A 25,517-nucleotide genomic window follows, 5' to 3' on the forward strand; every position below is an offset into this window, starting at 1 on the left:
GGAGCAGGGGATGTCTCTGTGGTGCCTGCTCTTGGGACCCTTTTCCTACTAGGTTGCCTTGTCCAGCCTTGTCTAGCCTTGTCCAGCCTTGAGTTGAGGGTATGTATTCATCTTACTGTGACTTGCTATGCCATGTTTGGTTGATATACTGGGGGAGTCTGCTCTTTTCTGAAGGGAATTGGAGTAGGAGTGGATCTCGGGTGGGGGCGGGGAGAGGGGAGGTAGAGGGAGGGATGGAGAGGAGAGGAGGGAAAGGAAATTGTGGTCAGGATGTAACATATGAGAGAAGAATAAATAAAAAAATAATTTAAAAAAATAGTGACAGGGTTGGAGAGATGGCTCAGTGGTTAGGAGCACTGAGTGCTCTTCCAGAGGTCCTGAGTTCAATTCCCAGCAACCACATGGTGGCTCACAACCATCTATAATGTGATCTGATGCCCTCTTCTGGCCTGCAGGGGTACATGCAGGCAGAGCAATGTATACATAATAAATAAATAAATAAACAAATAAATAAATAAGTCTTAAAAAATAGTGACAGAGAAAGGCACTTGATGCCAATTCTTGGCCTACACATAAACATACATCACACACACACACACACACACACACACACATACACACACACACACATACACACACACACATACACACACACATACACACACACATACACACACACACATACACACACACATACACACACACACACACATACACACACACACACACACACACACACACACACACATACACACATACACCCCCTACTTCTCTTCAGCTCTCAATAGCCAGTGTCCCTGTGCAGGCTAAGTGTCACAGACTTCTGGCCATGGAGGGAGCCTTGGTGAGGGACAATGGGGTGCAGGGGTGCCTACACGACAAGGTTAAACCTGTCTCCTCATCTGTAGGCTTGTGGTAAGTATTAAACAAAGCAGGCTATTCACTGTTAGTTCATGGATATTCACACTTTCAATGTGTTTACCTCGATTCCAGTGAGTCCCCACAGCAATGCAGCCTTGGTGGCTGTTTGTTCATTTGCTGTTTGTTGCTTGCTGGGGTATTTCCCTCTACGGCTTTAGAGGCCATTTAAGAGTCTCACAAAAATAACTCGTTCTGCCTCGTTACCACGCTGTACCGACCCACCCCACCAGCACATGCATGCTTAGCTTCTTCCTGGAGACCCTGACCTTCTTTCCTGAGACTCTCCTTCCCTCTCTTCAAATACCTGCCATTGGCGGCATTCAGGCTCTCCCTCCCTCTGCAGGCTTCTCAGCACAAGCTGTCTCTTTCTCAGGGAGCTTGTCTTGGACTACTGAGGGAAACAGCACGTTTAATCACCCCACCCTGAGCCCCTGGATGTGCCCCTTCTTCATGAGCTGTAAGCGTTTGAAGGCAAAGAGCTATCCTGAGTGGTCCTCAGCCCCCAGCACAAAGCCCCGGCTCCTGCCAGAGGCTTGCAGGTGGCATCAGTTGGTTAGAGGATGATACAAGGCCACAGCAGGATGTCCACCAGCTTGAAGGAACAAGCGGTGCTATTGTTCATTGTTTCTGTGAGTGGCTGGGGCCAGAGGTGAGTGTCCTGCAGAAGCTGTAGCTCAAGGCAAAGATGAATTCACAGGTAAATTCAGACGTCCAAGGGACATAAACACTGGCGATGGAGGGGGGGGGTTGGGGGAGGGAGGCGGCAGAAGAAGCCAAACAAGCAAATTAAAAAACACTGCAACATAAGCTGGGTTCTAGCACTGGCTGCTGCCCGCTGGCACGGTCCTATGTTCAGGGGACAATCAACTGCCTCTGCAAGAACATAAGCCTGGAGAAAGACAAGGTGCTAAGCACTCACCTCCCGCATTCAAGGAGGTCGCACATCGGATATTTACAGTATGACTCACAACAGCAGCAAAATTACAGTTATGAAGTAGCAACAAAATAATTTTATGGTTTGGGGGTCACCACAACATGAGGAACTGTATTAAAAGGTCATCGTGCTAGGAAGGCTGAGAGCCACTGCTCTAAGGCTAATTAGAATCAGAATGCGATTGTCCCAGACTGCTTCCCCACGGAAAGGGACAAAGTCACCCACCGTCCAGTCTGCATCACCAGCATCTGTGAACCAATGGCGATGCATGAGAAGGCAAAAGCACATCTGCCAGGAGAAACTCTTGGCGCCGTCCACCCGGAGCTCCTGCAAGGCCAAGTTCAGCACAGCAGTATGAGCACGGGAAAGAGTCTTCGTGGGGCTCCTTAGCTTGGGCTGAGGGCCTGCCGGAGGTGATTCATTCACCACCCGAGGCAGAAGCAAAGCACTGTCACCCTACACAATGCCTGCCATACTTTGTAACATGCTGTCCCACTAAGACATTGCATGAGGTATGAAGGCAAGTCAATGTATGGATCTCCTCCTCCTCCTCCTCCTCTTCTCTCCTTTCTTCCTCTGCCTCCTCCTCCTCCTCCTCTTCCTCTTCTCTCCTTTCTTCCTCTGCCTCCTCCTCCTCTTCCTCCTCCTTTTCTTCTTCTTCTTCCTCCTTCTCCTCGACAGAGTTTTTCCTGTGTTTCCCTGGCTGACCACAGACTCCTCCAACTCCACAGCCTTCAGAGAGGAAAACTCAGCCTGATCTTTTCCAGACTGTGAATTGGTAAGAGTGTTTTTCTGCCTCACTTGCCCTCATTAAAAACCCTCAGAACATAAATCACAACTTATGGCCAATAATTTGCCTGTAATTTACAGGCTTCCAAATGAATAGTGAAGATGGGTTTAAGTGAGATTATTCCTATCGCCATTTAAACCTCCCCCACCCCCACCCCAGCACAATTAGCATTTCCCCCGTGGCCCCCTTACTACTTAATTATCCTAAGTGTTTCCCATTTACATTTTTTTGAGCTTGCCACAGATGTCTAACAAACACGAGACAGTAAAAATATTTCACTTCAATTAAGACTAAAGAGGGCTGGAAAGGACAGCGCAGGAAAGAGAAGTAAATGTGCTAGGTCATAATTAGACAGCAGTGGGGAAGTCACATCTGTGTGTGCTTACTTCTCCTGTGCTGGGAGGGAAAGACTCTTACAAATGCCGGTCACTGAGTAGCGATTCCAGGGGCTAGAGACTATGGCATCCTCAGCCATTACCATCAGAAAGCACACAGCTGCCTCGTGAGTCAAGAGCCAAACGAATATCACACATGGAAGGAACCAGACAGGGTGTGTGCTATACGATGTGTTCCCACGACTTGAAAGTGGGAATGGGTGGACCAGGTGTCTTTGAGGCTTCTTCCAGCTTAAAACAAGTGGTGCTTTTTGACTCTGGAAACGTCTGCCATCCTTCTGGTGATCAGTAAAGGTGCCTGACAGGCATGCCAACCTTAGGTCTTTCAAATCCTTCTTGTTCCAGTTTTGCCCCAAACTAGAGTAGACAGCTAGTTTAAAACCAGTGAGATAGAGTCCTCAGAGTTTTCCATCTACTGATGACAGGGAGGGATGACAGGTGACAGTGAGACCAGCAAGGGGAAACACCAAGCAGAAAAGCAGAGACATAAGGAGCCACATTCTGCACGGTGGAATTGGTCCTGATGGCATTTTGCTGTGGGATAGTAATTGAACTTGGCAATAACTAAGTCATCAAGAAAAAGTTAAATTGTGGCTATGTCGCTGGGAGCTGGCCATCAACTCATTTACAAAACACCATTCACACACGGAATGCGCCCGATTCTGTCTGAACCCTAGAAACAGAAAGACACGTGAGGCATGGTCCCTGCCCTCAAAAGACTTCAGTTTCAACAACAAAAAGATGAGGGAGCCGAAGCAGGTGATCCTAAGAGCCCTTCCCAAGAGGTCAGGATGCTTCATGCATTAGGACGTGAAGCATAAAATAGCTACTTTTAAATCACAGTGATCAAAATTGACAGAAACTTCCTACTGGAGCAAAGCCTTAGGTGAGCTCACTGTTTCGGTGGGATCAGCACGTGTTCATGTGGCTGCAGAACAGGAAACAGAGAGTGGTCCAAACTAGAAAGCTGGCTACTGACCTTCATGGCCTAGCCCCGGTGATGTGCTTCCCTCAGCTAGGACCCACCCCGCAAAGGCTTCACTGCTCCCCTTAAAGTAGGATCACCAGCTGATGAACAACCATTCAGAACATGAGCTTTTTGGGGACATCCGACTTCAAAGCCTAACACCCAACCATCCCAGGAGGCCCTGGACTGCAACAGAACAAACTGAAGCCCCGAAGAATGTGGATCTGGTTCAAGGTCACAGAGCTGCTGAGGTGCAGAGCCAAAACCCCCGATACATGACCCAGTCACCTGGGGTAAGGCTATGCTAAGGCCTGTGGAGATGGCTCAATGGGTGAAAGCAGCTGACGCATAATCCTGATGATTGCGCTTGCGCTCTGCATGTGCCGGTGTCACCTGCAATCCCAGGACTCCTACAGTGCAATGGGAAAACAGGAGACTCTGCGGAAGCTTGCAGAAACCAAAGAGATCTTACATCAACAAGGTGGAAGGACAGAACCAACCCCCAAAACTTGTCCTCTGGCCTCCATAAGTGCGCACACACACACACACACACACACACAAAACACACACAAACTCACACGTACACAAACTCACATAGACACACACCATACACACACACACACTACATACACACAAAACATGCACACAACATATACAAATGCACATCCATACACACACTACAAACACAAACCACACACAACACACACTACATACACACAAAACATACACACAACATATACAAACTCACACCCATACACACACACACCATATACACACACTACACACACACACAACATATACAAACTCACACAAATACACATACACCACACACATACACATATCATACACATTAATAATAAATTAAGATTTATTTTTAAAAGGAAAGGCCATCTTATTCCTACCATGTGCTCTTTCTCTACTAATTCCCTCTCTCCAAAAAAGGTAGTCAGAAAAGATGGGGAATAGCTCGTTTGGTATATGCATGGGATTGCAGGTCTGAAACACAAAAACATTCATGTGCAACTGGGCAATAATAAATATCTGTAAGATGAACTGCAACTACCATAGTATTAAAAGATCTGTCAAAGCCAGGCATGGAGGCGCACGCCTTTAATCCCAGCACTTGGGAGGCAGAGGCAGGCGGGTCACTGTGAGTTCGAGGCCAGCCTGGTTTACAAAGCAAGTCCAGGACAGCCAAGGCTACACAGAGAAACCCTGTCTCAAAAAAAAAAAAAAAAAAAATCTGTCAAAATCAACAGCAGGATTAAGTAAAAAAAAAAGTCAATAGCGATGACCACAGGGACACACGCTAGACAACTGAAATATCTTAGGAAATATTGTAGATGAAAAAAGCCAGATTGGGAAAACGATGAAACTACACCATACCCACATGTGTTCACACACATTCACATGCACTCACCTCTCACAGACTTGGTGCAGGCACAGAGATGGGACACACTGTAACCTACCATGCTTTCTTCCCTGATGCCTGGTACCCAGTGCCATCACTTCCACTGCTACAGAGGCCTGTGCTGTGAAACTGGTACCCTGTCTTTGGACAGAATAACGTGCAATTGAAGGAAGGCACCTTGAAAGCCACTGGTTCAAAGCAGATGGTTTCTAATGCCCCACAGAAACGGCAACCAGCAGACTGCCCAGCGTCAAGACAGCAAGCGGCATAACCTGGGGATGGGCACTTACTGAATGCCTACTGTGTGCTCTGCTGGGCACTTACTGAGCACCTACTGTGTGCTCTGCTGGGCATTTACTGAGCGCCTACTGTGTGCTTTGCTGGGCATTTACTGAGCGCCTACTGTGTGCTCTGCTGGGCATTTAATAAGCACCAGCTCCTCCACTCCTCACAACCAACCTCTGACACAGGAAATGCCCAGTGGTGCTCAGAGACCTAATCTGTACATGGCTAGTTCACCATGGAGCGAGGCTGTGAATCAACTCAAGCTTGTGCCTCTAGCTGTGCCCATGGTTATCAGCCAAATAATCTTAAAACAAATTAATTCCTCTGGTCCCTAGCTTCTTAGGACCTGCCCGTCTCCTGGGATTATGGTGAGGATCAAAGAGGAAACCCATGAATGCTTGCTGTTTTGTTTTTTTAAGGCCCTACACATGTGCAGGATCCTGGTCTTACTGCTCCACGAAGATTTCTTCACTTGATTCTCATGACATTCTGTCAAGTCGGAATTACATCTCCCTGCGTAGATGAAGTGAGACTCAGATGAACTAATTTGTCCCAAAGTCACAGTATAGCAGGTGGAAGGCTGGCTGTGTGAAGCCAGGCTGCAGATCTGCAGATCGCCATCACCTCCCGCCACCTTCTGTCGTCTCATTGTTTTCGTCCCCGTGAGGTCACCACTGTGGGAAGACTTGCAGTTGAACTGTGATCATTTTCCTTGCGTATGTATCGCTTGTCTTTGTCCAGCTGAACAGGGAAATGGCACCAAGAGCATTTCCTGCTTGCCCACAACGTGCTGCTCCTGAGTCAGGTTCTGAGTTCCAGGGATAGCATGCTCCTCTGCGGACTCGTCTCAAAGGCTCACAGTGTTGTGAATACTAAGTACATATATGTGTATATATATATATATATATATATATATATATATATCAGCATTTGTTCATTCTATAAGTACTTACTGATCCCCTTCTCTGAGCGCTGCATTAGGCTCTGAGGACACAAAGATGGCCCAAATAACCATGACACCAGAGGCTCCAGAGTGACCAGGTGCTCATAGCAGAGGCACCTGACCCTGTGTGCCTGACAGTGTAAATGATTGGGGAAACTGCCCAAAGCGGGTGGTACCTGGGACCACCACACGCTGTCTGCACCATTCCTGAGTTTGCATGTTGTCCTTACCACACAGTAAGACTCTTACTGAGTAGATAGTATTTTATGGATTTAAATAACTTGTACCAGAGGGCAGATTCTGACCTGAAACTCTCTCCAAGATTCTCGGACTCCCAAATCTTTATACATGCAGGTTGCCTCTGGAAACAATAAACTCCATCTGTGATGGGATAGAAAGACACCATCGTTGTATTAGGTTTTGCCACTTTGACCAGATACTTCAGGCCATGGTAAGCTAGCCTGGCTGCTTGGAGCCTGTGGCAAGGCAGAGCATCACACGGGCGGGGGTAGGGGGGATGGTGGGGGGATGGGTGGGGGTGGGGAGGTGGGGCACACGATGGAATAAAGGGCTCCCTAAGGTGGTGGAGAAGAGAGAGGAAAAGGGCGGGGAGTCCAATACTCTCTCCAAGGGCTAACTCTAACTGACTCACCTTTTGGAACCTTCCTAGTGACATCAGCTGGGGACCAAGCCTTCAGCACTTTGCAGGGGGCACTCAAGATGTAAACTATGTGGACTAAGTAGCTCAGTGGATGCTCTTCCAGAAATCTAGTGCCCATGTGGTGGCTCACAACCTTCTGTAACTTCAATTCCAGGGGACACAAGACCTTCTTTTCTTTCTTTTTTTCTTCTTTCTTTCTTTCTTTCTCCTTCTTCTGTTGTTGTTGGTGGTGGTGGTGGTGTTGGTGTTGGTGGTTTTTTGAGACAGGGTCTTTCTGTGTTAGCCTTGGCTGTCCTATACTCCCTTTGTAGACCAGGCTGGCCTCGAACTCACAGCAATCCACCTGCCTCTGCCTCCCAAGTGCTGGGATTAAAGGTATGCGCCACCACACCCAGCAAGACCTTCTTTTCATTTCAAGGGCAGCAGGCATACAATCGGTGCACAGACAAGCATGCAGGCAAAACACCCATGCATATAAAACAAGACAAAATTTAAAGATCCAGACTGTAACAATCATGAATGACTAAAACAGGCAAGCTGAGTGACTAGGCTGTATGGATGGCACCGTGGAGGAGGGATGGCTTGAGTGAGACTCGGCAGGAAGCCGCAGGTTCTTTCATTATTCTAGTAAGTCTCCTGAGTTATGCTCAGGGAAGAGGGTCCTAAGGGGACACAGGTCTTTTCCCAGCAGCTCACTCATGGTACAACTGTTTTTGGTTCGGGGCGGTAAAGTGAAGATGAGAAGTCCTTGGGTTGTAGGAAACAGAAATCTGGTCCTTATACCTTAAACCAAGCCAGCAAACCCAACTAAAGAGGTATGTAAGGATTCAGACATTTTGTGGGACCTAGGAGGCAGAAGGTGCTGCGCCCCACCACCACCCAAGGGGTGGCTGTAGGCAGGATGTGAGCACTGACCAGGGCCAGCCCCTCTTCCCTGCCTGCGCCTGAATAAATGTCCACTTTGGCTTGCAGTCTGCCTTTCACCATCTCTCTGCAGCAGACAAAAGGGTCTCCTAAGAGAAGACACTTTTTTTTTTTAACTGGAGAAGAATGTCCAAATATTCCTCGGGTCTAGCTTCTCTGATCTGTCATTTCTAAAAGGCCCAGAAAAGAGAATCTGACTTGTTCCTCCCTGAGCAGCCCAGCTGTGGTCAGACAGAAGGAAGTCAGTACTCAGAGAGGCAAATATTCAAGGGCGTGAGTCCCAGGGGCCCTGTGAACCGCTCTGCAGAGCTGGGTGAGCCGGGGCCAGGAGCACTTCCTTTTTCCTTTCTCACCCTGCTGCCCTTTAGATGATATACACCGGCATCTATGTTTCATTCTTCTGTGTAGTTATTAAACCCATAAATACAGACTTAATCTCAGAAACTCTGCCTGGTAAGTGTAGACACTAAAGAGGTGGAGGAGAGGGGCAGGAGATGGCTCGACGGTTAGGACACTGGCTGCTCTTCCAGAGGACCAGGGTTCAATTCCCAGCACATGGCTGCTCATAACCATCTGTGGCTGCAGTTTCAGGGATCCAACACCCTCTCCTGGACTCTGTGGGCATTGGGCATGTACAGATATACACACAGGCAAAGCATCCATATACACAAAACAAACTAAAGAAGAGAGAGAGGGGGAGGGGAGTGAGAGCTTAGCAGCCTGGGTGGCTGCAGCAGCAGAGGACATGGCATCCTCTCCCAGGCTGCTGGGACCAAGGAGACTCCCAACAAGCTAAACAGGTCTTGCCCTCCAGCCGGGAGAAACGGCCAGCTTCCCAAGAGCATGCCGTATAGCAGCCAGCCAGGCTGGCCAGCCAGCCCTAGAGACCCAACCTAAAGGCCAGGAGGGACAGACCACTAGGGGAGTCAGCAGCTCTCCAGATGAATGCGTTGTGACCTAAGCCAACTAGACAAAAAGGGAACTGTGGAAAGAGGCACTCCCAGGCCCCCCACCCCACCCCGGAAACTCTGAGGCTGGAGGAAGAAGCAAGCGAAAGGTCTCTGGTTCCTGCTTAGCTCAGAGCCCCATCACAGAGGAAGCAGTGACAGCCGAATCACTGTCATCCTCTCTATCTCTGCCCTAGCCCTCCCCACCACCTGGGGTTCTCGGGCCTACATTAACTTAAACAGACAGGCACTTCATTTTCCCTGGCAAGCACCAAGGAGGACAGCACACTGAGAGGAGAGAGATAGGGAGGGAGGGAGACAGAGAGAGAGAGAGAGAGAGAGAGAGAGAGAAGGAGAGAGAGATGAGAGAGAGAGGAGAGAGCTAGATAGAGAGATAAGAGAGAGAGAGAGAGAGATAGAGAGAGATAGGAGAGATATGATAGAGAGAGATATAAGAGAGAGAGAGAGAGAGAGAGAGAGAGAGAGTGAGAGAGAGAAAGAGAGAGAGAGATTAAACAGTGGTGAGCCAGGAAGTTTGGCAAGTTTGGGTGAGGTGAGAGGGTCCTCCCAACCCTAGCTCATGATAACATCCTACAGCTGGACCAGCAGTCAAAAGGACAGCGTCTCCAGAGCTGCGGCCCCTTTCCTGGTTTTTAATGGTGACTGTCCTCCGTCTGGCCTGGCACTGGAGGAAGATGTGGGACGTCTGTGTGGGCTTTCAACCTCCCTCTGCTCCAGTAGGGCCTTTGCCATCCATGCTGTTTTGGCCAACTAGAGGTCATAGAGGTCATAGCCTGTTTTGGCTAGGGTCTGCAGATGGAGGAAGGCAAGACTGCCCTTGATAGGCTTCAGCTGCTAAGGCTGTTTCCTGAGCAGCAGATTCTTTAGTGTAATGCATTTGGGCAGTTCACGGGATGTACCCATGCAGGGCCTCTCAGCTTCTGAAAGACTTCCAAAATAGCCCTAGCCACTATGCAAGGACCAAAAGGGGGTTAAAAAATGACTTAATGACAAGGCCCCAGAGATGTCTGCCCTCTCAGAGAAGTCTGTGCAAGCCTTTCCAAGGAAATTTCAAAACAAATCAACAACAAGCAAAAGCCAGTTGTTTTCTTTCCCATTAAGGATTCTGGCAAACCAAGACATCACACGTGCACACCTGTGTGAAACAGAAGATCCCAGTGTGTATTTATATGCACCATCTGAGCTATTGTCATTAGGGTCATCAAAAAGCCACTCCTACACCAACAAAACTCCACAGACTCAGTCCCACCCTCCAGTGGTTTCCCGCTAGGCACACAGTCACACTTGCCATGTGATCACACGCATGCAGTTGCATACAGTTACACACACAGAGTTCCAGACATTGAGCCCCTCAGTCTCCCTCACACAGATAACTCCCCTACCCGTTGCATGCACACAGCCTAACAGACCTGCTCCATTGTGTACATGCGTCTCACATGGTACCACAGTCTCACACAGTTGCTCAGCCTCAGGAGCCAGGAGCAGATGCGCACAAGCACATTACACATGCACACGGTGTCACAGCGCCACACTGCACCTTTCAACCCCCCCACCCCACCCCGACCTGCTCTCAAGGCTTCCACAGAAAACACCCTCCTCCGCACCTCCTATATGCCCTGCATTGCAGCCAGATGTTCCGTGGGCAGACCCCTCTATGGGCTGACAGGCGGTGATTACTGTTGCCAGCCCCACATTAGGAGAGAATTGAATGGGAGAGAGCCCCCACCCGCCTCAGGCTCCCCACAATAGCGCCTTTGTGAGGTGCTTTGCTGCCTTTCTTTTCCTCTTCCTCACCAACCTACGTCAGGAGCAGCTCTGCCTGCAGAGAGAAAAAAGAAAGACAAAAGGAGCATGGGGGGGGGGGGTTGTCTGACTGATCCACCCCATCCTCGGGGTGGAAGGAGGGCTGTACTTTGGCGAGAAAGCTATGTTCCTGTCCCCCTTTCTCTCTGAGTAAATAATCCAGAGGACTGCCTGAGATAAACTCCTCCACAGAAGCCAGGGTTTCTGTCCATCAGCAGGCCTTATGCCTGTGGGTTGAACATGCGGATGAGGCCCGGGAGTGGACATCATGCAGAGACCAGCAGATCCCCAGAGATTGGGGTCCAAAATCTGGCGCTCCTCCAGTTTTTTGGGTTTTTTTTTTGGGGGGGGGGTTGTTTTTTTCTTCTGCCCTTCCGGTGCGACCTGGTGCTCGAGGTTAGGGTATTAGACCAGCAGGAGTTAAGTTTCTGGGGACTCCAGGGCAGATTTCGCTCAGCTTCTGAGACTGGGGTAGGAGGAGGTGGGCAACTGAGGGTGGAGAGAAGGAAAGTGGGGCTGTGTTGGTGAAGTGGTGAGACCAACATCAGGGATAGTCACTGCTCCTCCTCCCTGCCCAAACCGCAGGCGCTATGGCAGCAGGAAAATCACAGCGGTTCACGGTTCAGACCAAGGATTGTGCAACCCAGACCCGGGGAAGAGCCGGTGCTAGAGGGAGTTGGGGACGTGGGCTGGGGACAGACTCCACTTCAGAGGTCAGACTAGGCACACATGTATACTGCTTCCTATACTAGACTTCAAAGCTGGGAAGATCCACTTTCTGGTTCAAAATCCATCAAGAGCTGAAACAGGAAGCGCTGCCTCTGGGCTCCCAGGGGCTGAACGCCATTGGTGGTTCTCTGCGGCTGCTGTGAGCACAGCGGGCACAGAGCAGGAGGCCCTTTGTCCAACCTCCCAAAGTGCCCCACAGTAAAATGTGTAACCAGAGAAGTTCCCGAGGGAGCTAAAGGAGCCTGGCCAAGCCCTAACGTGGCTGAGGAGTAGAGACTGGGGCGGGAGGAAAAATACAGGGCCATGAGAACTCTTGTCCGGAGGGTTACCGCAAAAACACAAGGAGAAGAATGGAGGGTTTTCCTTTTAATGCAAAATGTTGCCGTACAAACTGATGTGGGGAGAGAGCCCCGTCCTCCTCCACGTGGGAGGCATGGATGAGGAAAGGCAGAGTTGTCTGAGTTTTTCCTCTCCCTTGGGTTATGCTGAGGGCAAGAGTACTGCCGCCTGCCCTCCGGGGTTGACCCTATCCCGAGGTCAGGGCTCGGAATTTGGAACTAAAATTTGTGGGTACAGGGCAAGAGAGGGCAGGAGTGAAGATTTAGGGTGTTTGCTGTTTAGTTCCAAAAGGTTACTCAAAGGTCTGGAGTTCTGCATAAAACGGAGTGGTTATGAGAATTTGGTTGTCATTTAAAGAATAGTGTGTATAAGGCACCAAAGGCCTTCATTTTGAAGAACTAACAGCAGGGATCTGATAGGAATATAAATGTCTGGGGATAAGAGAAGCAACGCACAAGGCTAGCTGCTTAAATTTCCTCCTCTTTCTTCCTCATCTCCAGCTTGTAGACAATCTGGTAGCCGTCATCCCAGGCATACAGCTGGCGCTCACGGGGGTTATAGCGAAGGCTGGCATGGGCACCATATCGGCGTGGAAAATAAGAGAGCGCTGCCCGTTCAGGGGTGAGAGTGCCGCTGGCATCAAAAGAGCACTGAATGCGGGCCCGACTGGCAGGACGGGTGTTATAGACCACATACAGGGTCCCGCAGATGACAAAGGCAGCCTCTGCGTTCTCCCTGGGACATGGCGTGTCCCACTGTTGCTCTGTGTCAAGCGTCTGTGGATCGAGCTTGGCCAGACACAAATGCCTGTCATCTTCCCGAGTGGCATAGACAGCCCAAAGGCCTTCCTCATCAGCTGCCAGGTCGATATATGTGTCTACTGTCAGTCCGTAGGGGGGTATCAAGCGCTCTGCAGGGAACACTGAGCTGTCCACCACTGTTCGGTTGGCCAAGTGAAATTTGATCAGCTGCAGAGTAGTCTCCGAGTCACCACCACCACCCCCTCCAGGTCCTCCCGGAGGCCTCCGAGCGTAATAAAGGAAGCCGCCATATACCAGCTGCCCTGTGCCTACCCAGGGGAAGGGCACCCGAATTCGGGAAGCTTTCCGGGCGGCCATAGCGAGGGTGAAGTCACGCAGCCTCGGGAAGACGAAAGCCGTGTCATTCTGTGTGCCGTCTAACACGTAGATCTTTTCTGCTGGTCCCAGTGGGTCCTTGGTCCATAGACCCGCGGGGCTACCAAACCGCTTCAGGATCTTCATTGACCTCACCTGAGAGATGGTGTAGCTACAGTCTGGGGGGGGGGGGGGGGGGGGAAGAAAAGCACGGGAAAAGGACAATAGAGTTAGATACGTAGATCAGGAACTTCCTTCCTCAGGGGGAGCCATCTGGAGAACAGGAAAGCATTTCCTGTGCGCATGTCCGCTCCTGGAGGGTTGCGAGATGGGGGACGGGGGCGGGGGGTGGGGGAGGGGTAACCAATAAGATATGCGCCGTGAGAAACTCTTAATGGATTGTCATTAGGAATTTCCTCACAAGGTATTCTGAAACCCAGGGCCACGGTGGCTTGGGACAAGGAGAAGAGAGGCAGAGAGGGGAGATGTGAGATTGTTCGGGTCTCTTTGAGGTCACTCACCTGTCACAATGTTGTACTTCTCATTTCTCCGGCCCTTGCCTTTGGCCCCAGGGCCTCCGGTCACCGTCTCCTCCAGCTCCACGCAGGGCAATGCCGGGTTCTGGGTCTCCAGATAGTCCACCTCCCGTTCCAGACGGTCCACTCGCCCTGAGATGGTGTCCGCCTCAGTTCTGAGCGCTTCTCGCTCTTTCTCTGCCACCTCCAGCAGAGGCAGCATCTTGTTCTTGAAGTCCCGCAGCTCAGCAGCATGCCGACTACTCTGGTCCTGGCACTGGGCCAGCCGTTCCTGAAGGGATGGGGCGGGGTGGGGTGAGGGGGGGGGCACGGGCTGCAGGGTTAAAACTCCCAGGCAAAGCAGAGGCCCAGCCAGGGAGTCAAGACCGAGCAAGGGGGCAAACTCAGCTTTGCTCCAACAGCACCACCCCCCACCCCCACTCCACACCCCGCTGCTCCCACAGTGGTGGCATCCCATTCCAGGAACATGGTTTAATTCACCCGAATAAGAGTCCTTCAGCCTGCGCTCTCAGGGATCTGAGCCGCCAGGAAATTAGGATGCTACAGAATTCAAACTGTTTAAAAAGGGGACTGAGACGGAGGTGGGGTGCGGGAAAGAGATGGGCAGGAAGTTGCAGGCAGATGCCTGGGAGACTTCAACAGGATAGCCAGCTAGCTCTGAGCTACCACCACCCGACTCTGTGCCCTCATTCCATCTAATCCCGAGGGGAAAGTGTTGCGTTTATTTGCTGTGCAGTTGTTTTATGTTGGGGAAATGAGTCTGTCATTAGGAGGCTCCTCGTCATTAAGCCGTGCACTTCTCTGGACTTCGTACACAGCCTGGTGTTGTTGCTCCCAGAGCCCGGACAACCAGTTGCACCGAAAGATGTGGAATCACCCCGGGCTAGGCTGGAAGAGAAAGGAATCCCTCACCTCTAAGGCAGCAAGTCGGCGTTCCATGTACTCCACAAGGTGGTGCTGCTGTCCCTGAAGGGGTCCCGTCCATGACAAAAGGAAGAAGAGGAGCAGAGTAGCTTTGGGCCCCATGGCAGCCTTAAGTGGGGCCGGAGTAGGAGTGTGCAATCGGCCTCTTTCTCTCCAGCCGGTCAGCGCTGGAGGCGGGAAGGGGGAGGCACCTCCTCTTTTCTCATCTCTGGACCTCTCTCACTACTCTGGAATGCTTTCAGTCTCTTTGCAACCCCAACCCCCTCCTTCCCGCCTGGACTGATCAAACACAGATGGCCCCTTTGCACGGTCGCCAGAAGCCTTAACCACCAGCAGCTTGGATTTGTGAGCTCCTCAGGAAGGAGATGAGATGGTAATCTGAAGGCTGAGGCCTTCTGGGCAGTCACACGAGGGGCAAAGGAGCAAGCTGCAGGAGGCTGAGGCCCCGGGAAAACTCAGCAAACTCCATTTTAGGAGAGGGCTCCCAGTGCTGACTTAGCAAGAAACCGACACCCTTCATTAACCGGTCCCTTCTCCAGCAATAACAGAATGGATTTTCTGCCCTGTTCAGTGAAGCCAGAAGCACAGGAGATGAGGTTTGAGGGGATGGGGGTTGGGGGCAAAGTGAAGTCAAAATTCTATAAGCTCATTGGCGCCACCTTGTGCTGAGCACCTGGGTCCATCTCACGTGTCAAAGAAATCAGGCTAGGACTTCAGCCCGTGCTGGAAAATCTCTACCCAAGCAAGCCAAATGGATTGAATTTGTAGGTTTTTCTTTAAAAATACAGGGTTCCCTATGGAGTACCGAATCTCTAATTTAGCCCAAGGAAAGGAATATGGCAGATATAAATCAAGAACAAACACTCAGGTTGTTGAAAAGTGGTGGTGGTGGGGTTGTTTTTAAAACTAGCTGAATTAGTAATTTAGGACCTGAGAGCTATCTGACATGACTTTCCGGGTATTTCCTTGCCAAGATTGGAGGGTGCAGCAGGGGCATGCTAATTTACATGCATGGATTTAGGGGAGAAGCCTGAAATAGTGTGTTCAAAGTAGTCTAAGCCAAAACAAGTATATCCTGACCCTCCTATTACTGGGGGGAGGGGGGAGACTATTAATCATTTCTCTTGGTTAGGGTGCAGGAGGGTATTTCTAAGTATTTCTCATTTATTTGAAGTCTTATTATTTAGTTATGTATACTTTTGTGTGTCTGTATGTAGGTTTGTGCATGTGACACAGGTACCTGCAGAAACCAAAAGAGGGCATCAGGAGATGAGTAACAGGAGAATGTGACTGGCCTGACTGGTTGCTGAGACCTGAACTCCTGTCCTCTGCAAGAGCACTACATACTCTTGACTGCTAAGCCTTCTGTCCAGCCCGTTTTTCTCATTTCTACCCAGCTAAAGCTCAGGAGCCCAAGGTAAAATAGCTGACCACTGTCAAGTTAGGCAGGAACATACAGCAAAGCAAGGCAAATAAATCTCATTTACTCAAGGACCCTCAGTGATTAATACAAACAAAATCCTTCCTTTCCAGAAGAAAATTTTCACTTTGGAATCAAGGGAAATTTGATCAGAAGTTCTCCTTGTTTTTAAAGATATGTGTGGTTTGGATGTGGCCACATAGGCCAGAACCCCTGCAGCTGGAGTTATAATCAGTTGTGAGGGCTCTGGTGTGGGTGCTGGAAATGGAGCCCAGACCCTCCATAAGAGCAAGTGCTTTATCACTGAGCCATCTCTCAAGGGCCAAAGGAGGGAAACAAAAATATCTTTCTGTAACTCTCATTTTCACTGTGCTGCTTGAAATATTTGGTGTCACATGCTGGGAGACAAAGTGAATTAGCTAATCTCAAAAGTCATCTGCCAGCCAGGCGTGGTGGTGCACGCCTGTAATCTCAGCACTTGGGAGGCAGAGGCAGGCGGATCACATTGTGTTCCAGGCCAGCTTGGTTTATAAAGTGAGTCTAGGACAGCCAAGGTTACACAGACAAACTCTGTCAAATAAAAAAACAAACCAAAACAACAACAACAAAGCCATCGGCCTTTTCAAAGGGTCAACAGTCAGGAGCCCAGAGCTCTGGAGACACTTTATTCTTGGGAAATACTTCCTGCAAAACTATTCATTTCCGTTATAGAGACTTGTACAAAGATGTTCTAATGTACATGTTCTTCTCGTGTTCACACAGAATGTTTAATAATGCCAAAGATGCCATTTATTGATCCCTTTTATGCACTAACGCAGAATTAAAAACAGCCAGTCAGAAAATTTACCCATTTTATTGATGCATTGCAATTGCTCTACTTTTTACCATATTATGTAGAAAATACTGAAAATACAAGCTACTTTGTAAAACCAAAGACAAACATTGAATCCAAAGATAAACTATGTTTTACACAATGGACCCTTTTCCCATAGTTAGTATTAAATTTTAAATAGCTATTTCTTTTGTTAAAATGACTATTTTACATACTCCCTAAGTACACCTGCATTACAAACATAGCTCAGTAATTCTCAGAACTACCTGTTTCTAGAAGCTTGTTGTAAAAGGAAGCACACAACCAGAGAAGGGAAAAAGGAAAAAAAAAAAGTTTAAATCACACACAGTAACTAGCATATCAAACACATTTAATAAAGTAGGAATCCCATTGCAGTATCAAGGATTTGAAGCAGAAATACTAACATTACATATAATGTACATATAATGTACTGCTACATATAGTGAGATTATTTTTCAAGCTGAATTGAAGCCACACATTATATAAAGTTTAGCAACAAACAACCATGGAGACATGGAGACATGCTGCACCATCCATCAGTTTAAAAAAAAAAAAGTCAAATTACAAAGCAGGCTTGGCCATTCCTGTCACTGAGAGGCAATTTCATTTCCTAGCCTAAAACAAACCATCTCAACTAGTAGATTTCTGCATAATCATGCAGAATAAAACACACATTACTGTGCTGGCCTGGCTAAGGGCAGTCAAGCTAAGCCCCTCTAGTGGAGGATAATGGGTGAGCAACCACAAAAGCAGCTCTGAATGACCAGAATTGTTTGAAGTGGGGTTCTCATTCCTGGGGCTGGCATTTTAGCTAAATAGGACGAGGGTAACCATCATCTAGGTGTGACTGGGGACTCTGGAGAGACTAGACATCCTGGCGTGCCTCGGGGCCTCTATGCAGCCCTCTCCACTTCCTCTCTTGCCTGGAAAGGAAGAGGCTGGAAATGCAAGTTCTAAGAGAGGGCTCAAAGCCTTAAGCTGCTCCAAGGTCAGGCAATGCTGACCCAGGGCAGCGAGCGGCTCACTGAATCACAGGGTTTCCCTCCGTGCCGCCAGGGTGAGCGCCAATGACAAGCCCAGGACAGGACGAATGTACAGCATGCCCGGCACATGCACACTCAGCACACACGGTGGGTTATCTTGGAAACCCTGTAATGCCCGTTTGGAGACTGACAGCCTCAAGTCTGTGAAGCTACACTGCTAGCCAGACATGTGGGCACTCTCTTTCCTCATGGTTAAGGCTCCCATCTTCAATAACTGGATGAGGGGGGCAGGGTGAGGGTTGCTTTGTTTTATTTTCCCTGCATATCATTCCTTTAAAAAAAAAAAATCAACAACAAATCTTGTCCCTTGTAGAGAAAAGATAAGGTACAAAAATGTTCCAACTAGAAACTAGAACTCCTTTAGACAAGAAAGCCAGAATGCTTGGGGGAAAAGGAGACACAAAGATCACAAACACACACACACACTGACTTAAACTGTGTACCACTAGTGACAAACTACACAAATGCGTGGTTATTTCAACCAACAGACTGCTGAGCACACAGCTTAGTATAACGAGTAAAGAAAAGGCAGAGTACACACCATGTTCCTGGCAGGCTGACTCCTGCCCCGCCCGCCCTGGAAACCCTCACTCCCATGATGAAGAAACTCCAAAGTCGTTGACAGCTCCTCGGTGTTCCGCCTGGTCCAGCGCTTTGCTGAGCAGGCTCCATGAAATCTCCCGTCTCCATCCTGCACCTCCCCGACACCATCTCGATAGAGAACCAATCCTAGAATGACCACTCAAATGTAATCTTCAGTTCAGGTGGACCACATCTGTGGCTTAGAGTTAACCTTCTCCCTGCAAATCCTTCATGGGCAGGAATGTCCCCATCCCTAGTACCTTCACACCTTGACCCAAGTCCATGGAGGAGTTGAATACTAGGACAATTTCACAGCTTGAAGGGCTCCAAGAACATATACAAAGAAACCTCAAAACCCTGGTGATTCAAGAGGCTTTGGTTTCTTTGTAATATTCCTCACTGCTTAAGAAACCTTTCTGTGAGCTTCCTGTCACCAATAGTTCTACAAACCCTCCTCATGGTATGGGGACATGTTAAGCAATACAACAGGCTCTTTGGTATAAACACATCTGTTACATGCTTTAAAAAAAAAAACAAGCAAATAGTTTACTAGTAATGTCAGCTATGTGCAGGAACTGTCACGTGGAAAAGAGAAAAAGGAAATCCCATCCTAAGTGATTGCATACACTTTCAAATATGCATATTTAGCACTGGCTTCCCAGCTCTCCCTGCTTCCTGGACTCTCACAGAAGCCAGGTAGCAAGGCACAGCGTGAGAGCCACATATGGGGATGCTTCTGTGAGAACTGAGCTAAGGATCCAAAATGGAACAGGACTGTGGTGGCAGTAAAGACGGAAAGCTGCTGTTTGATTTTTCACTGTCGGCAGGGAGACTGAGAGCAATGCATTTACACAACACAGCTACTAAACCTGCTCTGTTAAATCCCAGTGACCGCCCTGGGGTCCACTGGGGCTTGCTGGTCCATCCTAAGGCAAGCTCACTGTAAACTCTATTAACCACTACATTATCATATAAGGCACTACAATAAGGGGAGAGGAGAGGGGGGGAGGAAAAGACACACACTGAACAACTCCTCACCAGACACACCTGTGCAAAACAATCCCAAGGGTCTCCTCTCCTCGCAGGCAATGCCCCTGCTCACTCAGCACTACAGTAATACGCTCTAGTATAATTGCAATTAGTTCACATACATTCCAACAAGTATCAGTTCATTTTGGTTTAAATACAATGGAGACATAATGCATCTCCGGGGTAACACTGGGGGATCAGATACACACTAAATACACAATTCAAGTGTAATCACTACACATTTGATTACAAATAACATTTTGGGTTAGAGGAAAAATTGTTATATTTTTCTAATCAATATGTACATATTTAATTATGCAAAATATTAAAACACCACCATTACAAAACTTCTAAAATATTTTTAAATTCAGTAATAAACTTTTAAAATATTTTCTGCAGTTCCTACATGCACTTATTATATAAGTCTTAGTAAGAGAGCATTCAATTTGCTGTTGGCATACAAAGGAAGCTACTTTAAAGTATAAAAGCTACACATAACTTATCTGGTTTTAGTTTCTTTAGCTTTCCCCTCAAATAAGTCACATGGAACAGAAGGTGGAGATGAGGAAAACACAGAGGCGTACTACTGGAAATTCACAGAAATCGTAGTCAGCACTCATCAGTGCCAGTGGCTCATCCTAGAGAGATTCTGCACACTATTGTACGCAAAACCCCACCACCATACGCTTATCATCTCACTGGCTTTTCTAGTCGGAGAATTTAACTTGAACCAGAGAGAGAAGGAGGACTTTAAAAGAAATAATCAAAGAAAGCATTCACGGTGCTTCATTTAAAAAGAACTCTGGTGGGCATAGATCCTCTCACACTGAGTAACCAGCAAGTGCTGGGCTGCCTTTCTAACGCCTCTCTTGTAATGAGCACAGAAGCAACTGCAAAATTTCAGTACTTAGCCAGTTTGCCAAAAAGTAGTAACAACTGCCCAATGAGGATAGTACAGCATGAAAAAATAACTAAATCACTGTAAGTTTCAATGTGCTATAAGTAAAGATCAACTTTTGAGGAGAAATGCCTAATAGGAAAGTATAGCCTTGCACAAGCTGCTTTTAAAATAAAAGGCAAGAAAGTCTTAGTTTTTAAACAAACAAAAAGTAATGACTTTTCTCATCTGTTACAAGATTCAAATCCTTTATCAGCATTTTTCCTCGTTAAGAAGGACTTCACTTGTTTTTAAAAGTATTTATAGAAATCAAGTCAAAGAGACAAAATGTATGTCAGAGGGTAACTTCAGAACGCTCTTTCTTCCTTGGTAACTGCAGAAGATGGGCTTCTGAGCTCTTCCAAAGTCCAAAACTGCTGTCACAAGAACAAAGAATTAAAAAACAGGGCAGACTTGGGAGACTACAACAATGCAGTCAGCACTGAGAGCCGGGCCCCAGAGAAAAGCCTTCTGCTTCAGTGGGCCCTGCAGAACGAGCTTGCTGGCTAGGAACTTTCAAGAGAAGACAATGGAGGCGCTCGCCAGGGCCCATGAAGAACTCAGGCCAGTAGCCGGCAGCCATGAGGCCCCCCTCGACCTCATCAACTACAAGTAAGAATACTGACTGATCTTGGTAGGACTCAGTGGGTATCCAGTGTAAATTGCTGAGCCTCGGGAAGACCCTATGTACGACTGAGTGGCAAACTGGTGTTGGTACTGAGCAGGGGCCACACTGGCAGAAGTGAGGAGGCTAGGCCCAACACTGACAGGAACCTGGTGCACCAGAGTGCTGGGGTGGGTGGTATAAGCTGTAGCATGCCTTGAGGAACCCTGGGGGGAGAAGAGATGAGCAATGGAACTGGTGGAACCCAGTGCAGCAGCAGAAGTGGGGGCAGCGTACGTATACAGGTGAGGCTGGCTTGGTAGGTGAGCAGGGGCTGGGGCCAAGTGTGGGTGCCCCGTCGAGTGCAGTGGGCTGCCATGCTGGAAGGCGTAGGGGGCTTGGGAGAGCGGGGCCACAAATGCCTGCTGTCTGCGGGGAGCAGGGTTGCTGCTTCTTTCCTGCGAGGTTGGAGCTGACGATGACTGCTGGTTCTGGAAGGAGGAAGAAGGGAATGAGGAATCTTGAGGTCATTCTGGCTCATAGCACTAAAGGCCTTGAGGTTCTGACGTGTACCATTTCGGGACTGCCTCGGCACAGAATCTCCCAGACTGGCAATGGAAGCTGTCAGAGGCGAGCCAACTATGCCTAGGCCTCTTGGAAGAACAGACCCTAACTGCTCGAGAAAGCAACAGTTTGCACCTAAATACGACGGTATGAGAGAGGAAGTGGAGAATCTTGAGTTCATTCATAAGGGGTGTCAACACGTGCATGTTAGTGACTTCATTTCCCCCTGGCCTGGGATCAGTGGTTCTTCTTTGACTAACCTTTCTTTCTGTTTTCTTTTGCTCTCCTCTAAGCCCCCCACAGTCCTCCTCGTGTGTGGAACCTCAAGCACATGGACTGACTCAACTGCCATCTGCACAGCTAAGCCTTCAATCTGCTACTCACTTCTCACAGAGAGCGTATGTATAAGCAGCAGAGTTTTCACTGAGAAAAGGGGGAGCATAAATGGAACAGAGAACCCCTCACTATCCCATCAGAGGGTCACATGGCAAGGCAGGATATGTCCCACACTCTAGGAACAGAATTAAAGCCACTGATGTAAGTGGCTTTCTCTGCCTTGACTCAAGTTCCTTATGGCCTGAGGGTAAGGAGGAAGGCCCGGCTCCAAAGCATGTATGGTGGGCAGTGCATCCCAAACACACGCACAGGCTAAGTGACGACACAGACGGAGCACATGCAGGTACGACGCAGGCCACAGAACACCAGATGTTCCACACAAAAACAGCTTCACTTGGCTTTATTCAGCAGTCCAGCCAGAAGCAGGGTTCTCCAAAGAGTAACAGGGGAGAACTCAAACAGAAGGTAGCAGCCCCTAGCGCTTACCTGGCTAAGGTTGAGTGGCTGCACCGCGCTGGTTCCCCCGCGTTGAGCTCGGTACCCTGTGGGGGTGATACAGCACCCAGATGACTGCCCACTCACCGAGGCCACTGGCTTGGTCTTACTGCTAAGGAGACCTAAAAAGGGGTCAAGGGTTAGCATCACTGACCTAACACAGTACCACAGAAGTCAAGTCCACATTTGTCTGTAGTTTGCAAGAGCTAGGTCTCAGTATACCTGACTTCAATTAGTTTGTACCACAGCAACAGAAACTGTACTGTCAGTTTCCTTTCTGTTTTGCCACAAAGATCTTTAAATAGTTACCTAAGTTATCTGATCTCTTAGCACATATAAGGAAACACTAGCACACAGAAGACACACTCGATACTCCCGAGGAGCCTATAGTTTTACATAGGATGGAATTGTGACAATGAGAAGCTGAGAGAGAATCTTGGTAATTCTTAGACTATTTGAAGGTTCAAAGGGTCTATAGTGAAGGCAAAATTCTATCCTTTGAGACATGTACTGTCTTCATATTCTATTAAAAGACAGTAAAATACAAACGTTGGCTTCCTTCTATGTTCCCAGTAGGAAAACTGGAATGTGGACTATATTATTAAGGATTAATATTATTAAGGCATAAGTCCTAATAATTATATTCAGAAACCTGGCATCAGGAAGTTCTACTTTGTCTTCAAGGCAGCTGACTGTCACTATGGAGGAGAAGCACACTGACTTAACACAAATGATCTTAAGCTAGATCACCCTTTTATGGCCTATAAGCAATAAGTAGCATGACCCTAATAAAACACTATGTAAAGCACAGATGGCCATTCTAACACCAAAGCCATTCCTCTCTTCTTTTGCAATCATGTTGCCGAAGGGAAGCAGCTGCCGAACAAGACTGCCTGTCCTAGACCTGAGGAGAAGAAAGGTCTGTCCCTCCAAACTTCTGACAGGATGCTAAGAATTCTAAGGTTATAGTCCTTAACGCCACGCAAGCCTACAAACCAAGGACACTTGCAGCAAGAAGTCATAAGTAAAAGTTAACTTTTGTTATAAACTTGTTTCTGCGGGACTTGCCTACGTGCTAGTGCTACACAACTAACGCAACAACTAAATTGAGGACCTGAGCTCAGTATCCAATAGCAAAATGGATGGAGATAATCAGGTAAAAGTAAAACTAACAATGCATCACTGCTATGGCTGAAAGACTAAAGAGCATGTTAAAGCCATTAAAAAATTTCTTTTATTTTTATGCATGTGTATGTGTGTCTATATTTAAGGATGCTCACAGAGCCCAGAAGGTGTCGCTAGAGCTGGAGTTATAGGTAGTAAGTGGTATGCTGCCTGATGTGGGTAACAGGAACCAAACGCAGGTCTTCTGCAAGAACAGCAAGCACTCTTAACCACCACGCCATCTCCAGCTCACAGCCACCTCTAATATTACTAAGTCCTTTCCAATTCTGCACAATCAAAGCAAGCACCTGTGGCAAGCCAAACTGCTTACTAGAGTCTTCCTGCTATTTAAGATATGGCTTATCAACTAACTTTTCCCACCAGAGGCGACTATATCGAAAACACTATGCTGACACCAAACACAACCTCATTTTCAAATTAATCCAAACAAATGTAGGAAGACAAGCTGATCAAACAAAATTTCCTATTACAGGGAATTGATTTCTGAATTAAGTACTATTTAAGAATACCTGGTTTTTTCCAACTTGGGTCTGACAGAATGATTCCCCCCAGAAGGGCCAAGCTGCTATCAATGCACTATCAACAGTGCTAAGTGCATCTGCGGAGTGGGCCGTGAAGGAGATGGGGACTGCAGATATGCTCAGAGACACGAGGGTCAATAAAACCAGGGTCAACAGAGCTGTTTGGGCCGAAGAAATAAAGGAGGTTCCACACTGCACCGGAGAATGTTTATCCAGAAAACGTAATGAAGATGAGGAGTCAAACAACCTCTACACACTGTGCCTGTTACCATATTCAAAAATCTACAGTCAGTGGATGAGAACTAACCTGCTGAATATCAAAGTTGTAGAATTGCCTTCCTCCAAAAGAATATCCATGCTCAGCCTTAACCAAATATTAAACTTACACACATACAAGGAAAACGCAACTCTAACGTCAAAGATCCTACTCACCTGAGGCCTGTGTTGCTACAGTGCAGTCACCAAGCTGTGTTTTCAATGGAGGCACAATGATGGTACGGGTGCCAGTGCCCTCTGCCGCAGTTCTGCCAGGTCCCTCCAGAAGTGCCCCACTGTTGCCCCGGAGAGCACTCAGAGCGTCAGTGGAATACGGGCTGCTCAGGGAAGAGTCCGAGTCTGGAGAGTCATTCACAGTCACATAACTGATGACATTAGACCTTGCCTTCAGGCCCGAGCTGAGGAGAAGGAAACAGAGAAAACTGTGAACTGTCCTTCTAAGCAATGTGTCTTACATGCTCTGTGGCTCGCTCCTAAATGAGGGCAGGAACCTCAGCAGCAAATAGCTAAGAAGTATTTACTCTCCATCAGGCACCGTTTTCACACAATACAAGTGAGGGAATCGTTTCAACCCTGCACATTAGGCACTATCACCCCCATTTTGTAGATAAGGACATTACAACATAGTCAAGGAATTTATACCAGGTAAGGACAGCACTCAGACCCAGGGCAAAATAATGATGGCGTCTACAATTACTCCACATCGCTTCTTAGCTATTCTCACTCACAGTTCTTTCAGTAATATTCTTCAAGAGCTGCTTTTTCTTCTTTATCATTTCCTTAGACTAAAATGTTCATGACTATCTTTAATCAAACTTCTCATACAGGCTTTGTCTTTTGTTTGTTTGAGGCAGGGTCTGGCTATGTAGCCCAGGATATCCTTAAACTCAAAATCCTCCCGCCTCTGCCTCCCAAATACCAGCAAACAGGTGTGTGCTGCACTGCCACAGCCAGCTTCATGATGGTTCTGACAAACACATTCCTTCATGACTCTCACTTTACCGTTTTCAGCTACCCTTCCTCCGAT

The 25,517-nt window shown here is 48.0% G+C and overlaps 2 protein-coding genes across 2 annotated transcripts in view; both read right to left on the reverse strand.

Annotated features, from left to right (window-relative positions):
• Positions 1–12,184: 12,184 nt before the first annotated feature.
• On the reverse strand, positions 12,185–14,888 carry Olfml3 (olfactomedin like 3). The gene is made up of 3 exons (XM_051165741.1): positions 14,634–14,888; positions 13,707–13,992; positions 12,185–13,364 (listed from the first exon to the last, which is right to left on the reverse strand). Exons 1-3 carry the CDS (start codon positions 14,745–14,747, stop codon positions 12,538–12,540), a joined length of 1,227 nt encoding a protein of 408 aa, XP_051021698.1. The 5' UTR covers positions 14,748–14,888; the 3' UTR covers positions 12,185–12,537.
• Positions 14,889–20,519: 5,631 nt separating this feature from the next.
• Positions 20,520–25,517, reverse strand: part of Hipk1 (homeodomain interacting protein kinase 1) — a 49,380-nt gene continuing 44,382 nt past the window's right edge. Inside the window, exons 15-17 of the mRNA XM_051165966.1 lie at positions 24,647–24,888; positions 22,500–22,630; positions 20,520–21,604 (exon numbers count right to left, since the gene is read on the reverse strand). Coding sequence (XP_051021923.1) covers positions 21,116–21,604; positions 22,500–22,630; positions 24,647–24,888 — 862 coding nt within the window. The 3' untranslated portion in view covers positions 20,520–21,115. The remainder of the gene's footprint in view (positions 21,605–22,499; positions 22,631–24,646; positions 24,889–25,517) is intronic.

The sequence above is a fragment of the Acomys russatus genome, chromosome 23 (assembly GCF_903995435.1).
Source record: "Acomys russatus chromosome 23, mAcoRus1.1, whole genome shotgun sequence".
Classification (NCBI taxonomy): Eukaryota; Metazoa; Chordata; class Mammalia; order Rodentia; family Muridae; genus Acomys; species Acomys russatus.